Consider the following 9,822-nt stretch of genomic DNA (forward strand, 5'->3'; position numbering starts at 1 on the left):
TAAATACACACTGTCACATATGACCAGATATCTATTAAACGAGCACATCACAGGAGAAGTTAATTATCTAAGTGTAACTAGGAACCATTTAGAAGCACTGGAGATTACTGCTGCTTTATTTCTGTTTATCTTTCCTTCTGAATAGGCAGTAGGCTGCTGCAATGAAGAGAATCCCAAAGCAACACAGAGCTTCAGCTCTTAATAAACCGTAAGACAACAATAGTCTGAAATTCTGATCAACCAATAATTTTCTTCCAATTTTAAACAAAATATGCTGGCATTAAATAGCATTTAGGATGTAAAGTTGCAAGATATTTATGGTTCTTTTGATACCTTAAGCTGCTCAGGGGAGGGACGACAGCTTCCACGGCGTATTTTATGTATATGTTTTTGTCAGATATATTACACCAAAAAAAGTACACTTTGACTTCTTCAAAACTGATTGTTAGTGGCAGAAACTAATATCTCTGGAGTAAAATGTAACTTTACTGCATTAACAAGATTTTTCTAGACTTGCAAGCTACAGTGTTTCAGTCCAGAAATGAAAAAGCTAAGTCTGATAGAATGGGATTCTGCCTAGGCCATGACATTCACAGGGAAAACCATCCTCTATTCAACCTACCCAGCGTAGTCAACGTTGCAAAAGTGCTTTAGTTAAGAACACTTGTGCAACACATAGAACAACTGATGGAGAAATATTTAATTACATAAAAATCTTGAAAGCAAGACCAAGCCAATCCCTTTAAATTACTTAAGTATGCTTAAAACCTGTAATTATATATAGCAACAAATATATCATCTTTAATAAGCCTTCTGGGAGCAGTTTACTAAACATTTATTTTCAGTTGAGAGGTCATTTTATCACATTCTGAGTAAGAACGACTTGTTCCCTTTGATACCCACAGTAATGGAGACACTTATTTGGGGAAATATGTATTTCCTCCCAGGGCTCTCCTCTTCTGTAGCCCAAGGAACAGAGGCATAAGCCCATATCCAGAGGAAGAACACAAGAGATGCATATTCAAGCACCTTTCTACCATGCAGAGGGCTGCATCAGATCTGCAGGGAGGAGCACTGAACATCACTACCTGTCACCAATTCCCTGAGCAGACACCTTTAATTTCACTGCAAGACCATGAATGTCAGCAAGTTTGCAGACAAATGCATAGGGAGCAGAAAACATTTCTGCAACTAAAGTTGTATTCCATTGTTTCACACAGCATCTTTAGCAGTGACAACAACTGTTTTCCCTTCTAAGTTAATTAGGCTTCCATTTGTCATTAATGACTGCTCACTTAAATATCACAAAGGAACTGCCTGGTGCACTTATTAATAATTGAAAACTTTGGAGAAATCTGTGAAATATTTTCTGTCAAAGCTGATAATTTCTAACATATTATTCTTCCCAAATAATTTTTCTTTTTGTTCTTCTTGGATAATAAGACATATTAAATAGCGGCATTAAGAAAAGCACAATCTGAATTAATAGCTGAGAAGTATCTAAAAATCAGAACAGATTAAAAATTGTTGCATAAAAACGCAACAATTTGAAAATAGGCAATATTCATCTGTTTCCTTCTTTCGAATATGTTGCATTTCTTCAGTCTGCATGGTGCTTCCTAACACCTTCCAATGATGATCAAGAAAACAAAGGCACTTAATCTCTATCTTTGGTTGCATACACATTTCTTAAATCAGTAAAGTCCCTCAGATCGAGTCTTTTATTGCTTCACAATTGGACTGGGAGAACCACTAAATGATCAAAAGGAACATGAAAATACCAAAACCCAGAACTAACAGAAATCTTCAGTACCTTCTGGCTGTAGTTACTCTGCTCATTAACGTTTAGCACCCGAGAAGGACATAAAGATGCACACAGAACAACCTTCATCTGCAGAGATTTGGTGCGCTAAAATGTTGTTGTGATTTCATCAGCACAGAAGGTGCCACAAAAAGTACTGATCAAAATCCAGGACCTGCCATCTTGTCCACAGAGGCAGAGGACAACAAAAAGCAGCAGTCCAGCACCTGTCCCTGCCAGCAGATCTCACTGATAAGGATGATGGTTGCAGCTGACTAAAGGCCAGGCATTCCTCTCCACTCACAGAAGAAAAAGGAATTTTTAGAGCTGTTTTTAAAAAACAACCACCAAACCAAACCATACATTTTTCCACCATCTTTCACTCAAACACTTCCTCACCTTCTTCACACAAGATCAGCTGTTCTCACACTATACACAGCAGTATTTTACATCCTGAGAAGCTTTTGCCCACGGCTTGCATCAGAAAGCCACTGTCACACTGTGCTCAGCCCTAGGCCTTATGGTCACCAGCAGCTCTGAGAACAGCACAAATCCCCGCACCCCAAGGCAGGACAAGGTGCCCAGACCGATTCCCACCAGCCCTGTCCCTTACCTTCCTGCAGAAACACCAGCAGCTGGGAGCCTGCAGCCTCCCGCTCCGCCAAAGCACCTTTTGCAGTAGCCAACCTCAGGCTTCTTTGCTGCAGTTTAACTCCACAGCTCTCATCTCTTCAGGACCAAAACCGGCAGGCACTGTTCTTCACGGACCTGGGCAGGGACTTCTGCCCCACCACAAGTCAGCAGGGGCCCAGCTACAGCCCTCCTTTCTGAGAAAAACAGGAATGTTTTCAATAATGACTTCAAAGGAGATAGAGTCACAGTAAAGCAAAGAGTTTGACGCAAAACCTTAAGCTTTAACCAGCTAGCGTCAGGCAACCTTTAAGTGGCCACCCCACACAGGCCTGTTCCATCAGCCATAATTAGGTGGCCACCTGTGCTGAGGAACTCGTTAGCACCTGGTGCCCTAACGGGCCACCCCATGCTGCTACTCCAGCACTGATTGGTGGAGTTGTCCCTAAAATCTCCTGCTGACTTGCCGAACCAATACACAGGTCAATAGCAGGCTTGTTAACTTCATGACAATTCTACATCTTCTTTTAAGGGGACTTCTAGGCTGGATGTGGCTCTGGGCAGCCTGGTCTGGTGGTTGGCAACCCTGCCTGTGGCAGGAGGGTTGAAACTAGATGATCTTCAATGCCCTTTTTAACCCAGGTCATTCTATGACTTTCTGGCTTAACGTGATTTTTGAGTGTGCCTGCATTTCATGCTTCACACAACGTTCAAAGTCACACGTGCCAACGGGAAAAAGCTAGATCAAGCAACACAAGGCTGCAACATGTGAAAAGGTAACAGTAATCAACAAGACCGATGTGAGGAATGGGACTTCCCTTAGTGAATACTTTTTTTGGCATATGTGCACAATGTGCTGCCTCATCCTCAAATACAATGAAGTCAATTCCCTGCACTCTTACTTCCTAGTTATACAGCTGTGATTGGAATGCAGCACAGAGAAGCTGCAGAAGCCTATCATACTTCAGTTCTTCTCAAGCACTTGGCAAAGATTACCTGGTTGTTAGTTATGTAAAAAAAAATTCTAACTGTCAGCTAGTTCTAACAGTATTTTTTCTGTGATCAGACTCTTAACTCAATTTAAAGCTGTCCTTAGAGAAACCTGCATTCATTGTTGATAATGCAGCTATTACTTAAAAACTCTAACTTTTTTATACGAGGGGCTATGTTGTAGAAGAATTCTGCAAGTAGATGTAATCTATGCATTTAGCTATTTACTGGCTTTTGAACAGTTGCTATCTGAAAGTGCAGGCAACAGTAACAATAATTTAATAATGCGGAGCCAAAATATTTAGAGAAATGAAGTCCAGTATTGAAATTGAAGAAATTAATTCCAGTCCAACCCTTGTAATTAGAAAATTGTTTGAAAATAGAAGTGTGAGCAGTACTAGTATAACCTCAATGTTTTTATCACTACTTCTAACCGAGTGGTTCTGAGTAATTAGCTTTTTCCAGTTCAAATGCTGTGTGTCTCCTTCTTTGCCTCTGAATTTAAATAAGCTACTACTGGGGAAACAAACAGAAACTGTAAAAAATAAGCTGCCCTAGCATTCTCATGAATGGATACTAACAGCAGCCTTCAAAGGAGAAACCGTAAAGAGAACAGGCATAACAAAGAATTTCTTACATATTTTATTGTTTTGTGGTTTTTTTACATTCTCTGATGGAATTTTTATGCAACTATTATGCCACAATCTATGATACACAATGAAAATGGAAACCTGCCATTCACCACTTACATTTCTATGTTAATTTTGTTTCTTACCTCTGCATATACTGTGGCATAAATGCATTTATCATATTTCATGCAGCATTGACCTGCTTTATGCAGACTGAGAACACAATGAATGGTGCCAGCAATATTTAGGCGCATTCAATTATTACCACAGAAACACAGATTCATAGAAGCATTAAAATACTTTGGGTGATGGTTACTGCCCATCAGCGTAATGTTTTGAACTGCAGAAATGGACAGGAGGCAATTTTCACTGCTGTCAACAGCAGTATTTTCCAAGTTCATTAGGTTTCAAAAGATTGAATTAACTTCAGCGTTTCAATGACAGAGAAAGCCCAAGGCAACCAGCCTAATTTAAAAGGATGCTACTGATTTTTCATAAATGTTTGACTAAGTTTGGTTCTGGAACCCAGGTAAGCACCTTAGCACACCAATTTTATGCTCTGATAGGAGGATTTTATTTTTACCATGCTACCTCCAGGCTGTGGAATGAAGTGAAGGGACAGCATGGGTGCACATCGCCTTTTGGTAACCTGCTTGTACTAGCAGCAAGTGATCATAGCTCAAAGTTTTTAATAGAGCTTTTTACTTTGACAAGATGCTTTGCAGCATCACTTGATTATTTCCATCAAGCATAAACTGTCAAGCCTTATTATGTCACAGCCAATACAGCAACAACAGGGTAGAACTTACTTCCAGGAACAAGAGCATGTCCCAGGAGCACATTCAGGACAGGGAATTGGAGATGGCGGACTCCTCTGTGTTTTCCAGTCACTCGTTATGAATGGATCTAGCACAACCCTCAGGCACTGCAGGAGCACAGGGCCCTCACAGCTTGGTATTGTTTCCTGCCTCAACACAGGCACAGCCATTCCTCTGATTCCTGCCACACCCCTTATTTCCCTAACTGCACACTTCCCTCTGTCATCCCACAGAACGCAGAAGGAAAGGATAAAGTCTCTTGCCACTATACAGGCTGTAGTGTTGCAGAATCTGCAGCCAAAAAGCTCACCCCCCTATCCCATTTCTCCTGGAGCAGATGGAGCAGAACATCCAACAACACTAGGTCTTACACAGAGAGGAGAGTGGAAACCTGTGCCCACCTGCTTTCTGGCACTTGAGCAGATGAAGCTCAAGCAATTTGAGATCACCCTGCCATGCAGTGCCTCCAATGCAGCCAAGCACTCTCTCTAGAGCGCAACCATCCCCTTGCTGCTCCCTGCCACCTTCTTGAACTTGCTGTCCCTCAGCTGCCTGGCAGAGGATGAGCCCTTTGAGGAAGTTCCCCTTTATGCCCATACTGAAAGTAAATAGCAATTGATAGCCTAACCAACAAGTAAGCACAAAGGATCAACAAAATCAATTACAATTTAAGATAAAAATACAGCATGTGCTTTTGGTCAATCAGCAAATGTTGCTTGCCCACCTTCTTCAACATAAAAATGGATCAATGAATTGGGAACTGACATTTCAGAGTTGAATTAACATCAACAAGGAAATTTGAGGGAGTGATTAAAACTGGACAAAGCAGAGAACCCAATACTTGCTGACAAATGCACATTTCTCACAGCCTTTTTACAGGTGCTACCAGGTCAAAGGTGGCAAATCCTTGTAATATGGTGAGAGAAAGAAGCCATTCAAAATGAGGATGTTCATAGGACCCCCCAGTTTCCTACATACCGTAAGGCATCAAATCAGGCACCCAAAGGAATGGAAACAACTGGCGTTGTCATTTCTTACTCTGAATTCATTCATCATCACTTTGCTGCTCAACTCTCCTGTTGATATGCCACTGCTCTGACAGCTGTGGTGAGCTCCATTGTGGTGCCTCTATCTTATATCCAAGTCATCCACACCGCTTCTGTAATCACCCATAGTTAACTGACTTTGTAATCCTGACTCCCTGTTTCGAGCCTTGTCATGGCAGTTTACCATCTCTTTCCAAACCCACACCCAGTACACTTCTGTACCTAAGTAATCCATCAGTGTCATGGTAGCAACTTTGCTTTTTGGTTCTGTTATTCCTCTCCAATATGTCTAGAAACAACTGTCAATCGTTGTCAAATGATGCATCTTGTTTCTTTAATGGCTTCCAAACTCACTTTCCTCTTTTTTGGCTATGTGCACAGTGACATCATGCTGTCCATGCCTGCTCAACTTCGAGCAATTTGAAAATGTCTACAGTCTGAGATCAGAGCCTTTCTAAGCTAGATTCTCCTTGTCCCAAAGATTTCCCAAACTAAATAGAAAAGTGACAGAAAATGGTGGAAGTTGCTTTTTTTTGTTGTTTTTTTCTTACAAACTGGGAGAAAAGTGCAGAGTAATGAAGTTAGTTGCTGGATCCTTATATAATTTCCAGCATTTTTCCTATTCACTTTTAATTCTTCCCTTGGCTGCTGAAATTTGAGACAGTCGTAGATAGAGATGAGACAGTGTCCTGCAGTTAGAATGTCTTTCCCTCAAAGGCCTCCAAGTTGAAAGCTGTATCCAGGAACCTTCTGAGCGACACCAGATGTGTGTTCTTGTTGCCTGTGGCAGCTGCAGCAGCAGGCTCTCGGCCAACATACCTTTGTGACAAAAAGAATTGGGCAGTCAAATGAGGTAAGAAGAGAGATTATTTTGACACTAAAAAGTATGGGAGCATGCTGCTAAATGCATTTATTAAGTCAACTCAGCAGATTTGAACAAATTATCAATCTTTCTTAAATAAAAATATAATCAAATCTAATTTGTACCATCAGTTATACCTTCCAGTCAGCTCCCACCTCTTTCTCCCTCACTGTGTCTTCTCCCCATCCCACCCACAGCAGACAGCTACATTGTCTCATAATTAGATAGCTTGCTCTAGGCAATAAAATGCTCCTTCAGCAGCTGCATGTGCAGATTCAAGACAATCACCTACAGTAAATGCAAAGCTAACGGAATGAATGTAATTCTTACAACTACTACTTTCTCCAAAAGCCCAAAATGTAGATGAAAATTATTTATTAAAAAAGACAGATTCATAGACAAAAGAGAAAAAGCCAGAAGAGTTAAGCACTGTGCAAAGACGTAATAAACAGAGCTAGATGCTACTGATTTTCTTTCAGAACTACAAAGAGGATCAAGATGTTTGTTATGTATTTGAGAAACAGTTGTCTAGACTCTTCCTCCTTCAACCAAGAACCCAAACTCAGAGTCCTCTGACTTATGGACAGAGTCTGCCTTCTGCATAAATAAAATCCTCAAGTCAAAAGCCTGCCAAACAAACTGGACCAGGAGATGGAGCAACTGTTAAAAGTCTCATACCAAATAGGTCGAGTGTGGTTCACAATCGTGCGGAAACGAGGTTTGACGTAATCATAATATCCACTGTTTTTGTGTTCCTCCTGACACCAAACTAGATCTGCGTCTGGATACTTGTCAAGTTCTTCTTTGAGCAGGTCAAATGGGAATGGTGAGATCTGGGAAGAGAGATTTGTAACTGGCAAAACTTTCTCTTAATGGCGTTAGCCTCTGATAGTAAAACTTTTCACCTCTCATGTATTATAACCAACTATTGTAATTAACCATTTAGTACCAGAGGTAACTCTGGCACAGCAAGCCCTTGCTAAAAAGTATCCCCAGCATCTGTCTTTGGAAGGATCAGGGAGCTCACCTGCTCAAGTCTGGTTATAGCTACTTGTTTCTCCAAGTCTTGATTCTTTCTCTCTTTCACAAGATCATAGTACACTTTTCCTGTACAGAAAATCACTCGCTTGACCTCATGTGGTGCTTGAGCTGCCAGTCCATTCTCAGGAATCACACGTTGAAAAGTGGTACCTAATTATAGCAATAATTAGAAAAGCGCTCTCAGTGGAAGTGACACTGGAATAAAGCAGCACAGGAAATGTACCTTCACCAAGCAACTGACAGATTACAATGGTCATGGGGCTCTGCTACCACTCTGTCTTTTCAGACTGACAATTCTGCTAAAATATTTAGACACATGCACATTACCAGCATATATTTATGCGATTTAAACCTCTGTTTGAGAGCTAAAACAGCATTAGCTAAAGAAAGAATTAGCATAGTATTGATCCACATGCGTAAGTGATAGGATACAATTCAGATGCATAACCTGACTGCGAGGTGTCTGTTCCTCTATGGTATCCTGTCCCAGGAGAACAGTTTGCTTGGGATATATGAAACTGGAAGGTATGATAGGCAGTAATTCTACACTGGCACGAAGGGAAACTAGAGAGTCTAGAAATTCCTTTTCTTTGGTCATTGCTATGATTGATTAAAATTATTCCCACATTAACCAGCTGCAAGGTAGCAGACAGCAGCACAATCTCCCAGTCTGAATAAGCACACCCACTTACTAGGAAAATAAGCTACTGTTGAAGAACCATTTATCTTGGGGGGAGAAAAGCAGCAATGCAAACGTGAAAAAAACAACTGATTTATGTCAGAATTAGCCCGTCTCACTGAACAGCAGAATTCATCATTAAAAAACACTGAATCCGTGCTTGACTGGGCCAGCTGTCTCAGCTTTCAGTCAAAAACAAAGCAAAAAGTGAGCTGAGAGTCAGTAATACTTCTTGCTGTCAACAAGACAGTAAGAACATGAAAGTAGTCAGAACTGGATATTAACTGTGAATTTCGGCAACTACTGAAGGTTATCCTCCTACCCCTGAAGTAGCGGGGGCTCTCATTAAACAGAGACAAATCACAATGCCCACAAGATTTCTGATTTGACTCATTCCAAAAAATATTTGAGCAGTAATTGAATCTCACAAATTTGCTTGAAAAGCAAACTTTATTCACTTACAAAAAGGAGATACTGCAACATTTCCATATGTTTATGCGCTGTAACATGCTTTGAAAAATCTGAGCAGTGATTTTTTTCTGACAGCAATCAAGACACCAGCTAGAATCTGAAACAGATCACCACACCTAAGCACACTCACTAACTATGAGCAATTATTTTTCATCATTTACTATGCTTTCCTCATGCCACTCTAATATATTCTAGCCAGTGCATGGCAAGAACTATTCCTTCATTTTTTGATGTTACATCTGTAGTAAACACATCATCTCTTGGTGCTGCCAACAGCAGCTTCAGGTAGTAGTGTATAGCTCTGAACTCACTGTAGCAATGAACTTAGTGTAGATCTCAGGTTTGACAACTCAGCCCCAGAACTGACTGCAGCAGTAAGAAATAGAACCTTGGTTCTTCCAAATGGGCACGCTGTGATTACAGCCTATTCCTTCCTTCTCTGGGGGGACAGAAATTAGAACAATCCAAACTTTCAAATTTAGGGAAAAAGAACAAAAAGATCTCATAGTCTGTCTACTAAGAAGAATCTCTCTATAGAGAAGGGAATGCAAAACTAATGCCTGATAGATAACATCTATCTAGATAAACATCTGTATCCGAATGCATACATTTCGGCCAAAGTCTAGGCTAGAGCTTGTTAAATCAGCTCCACAGAAATTAAGCCAAAGGAAAAGGCAAACTCCCCAGAACAGATTCTCTTCTTCACGTTTTCAATCTGACATATAACTTGGTATAGCTGATTATTTGTTTGTAATACTTTAACATCACTTACCAGAGACCATTTCGTCAAAACTGGATTTAGCTTCTGGATGCCTCAGCAGTGACTTGGGTGTCAAAATGATTAACTGTAAAAAA

At 40.6% G+C, this 9,822-nt stretch overlaps 1 protein-coding gene across 2 annotated transcripts in view; it reads right to left on the reverse strand.

Annotated features, from left to right (window-relative positions):
• Window positions 1-4,056: 4,056 nt before the first annotated feature.
• OGDHL (oxoglutarate dehydrogenase like) overlaps window positions 4,057-9,822 on the reverse strand; it is a 49,867-nt gene continuing 44,101 nt past the window's right edge. For both annotated transcript variants that reach the window (XM_019617451.2, XM_031554348.1), the window contains 4 exons: window positions 9,740-9,812; window positions 7,804-7,967; window positions 7,455-7,609; window positions 4,057-6,733 (listed from right to left, as the gene is read on the reverse strand). In XM_019617451.2, the coding sequence (XP_019472996.1) occupies window positions 6,610-6,733; window positions 7,455-7,609; window positions 7,804-7,967; window positions 9,740-9,812 (516 nt within the window). In that variant the 3' untranslated portion in view covers window positions 4,057-6,609. The remainder of the gene's footprint in view (window positions 6,734-7,454; window positions 7,610-7,803; window positions 7,968-9,739; window positions 9,813-9,822) is intronic.

The sequence above is a fragment of the Meleagris gallopavo genome, chromosome 8 (genome assembly GCF_000146605.3).
Source record: "Meleagris gallopavo isolate NT-WF06-2002-E0010 breed Aviagen turkey brand Nicholas breeding stock chromosome 8, Turkey_5.1, whole genome shotgun sequence".
Taxonomy (NCBI): Eukaryota; Metazoa; Chordata; class Aves; order Galliformes; family Phasianidae; genus Meleagris; species Meleagris gallopavo.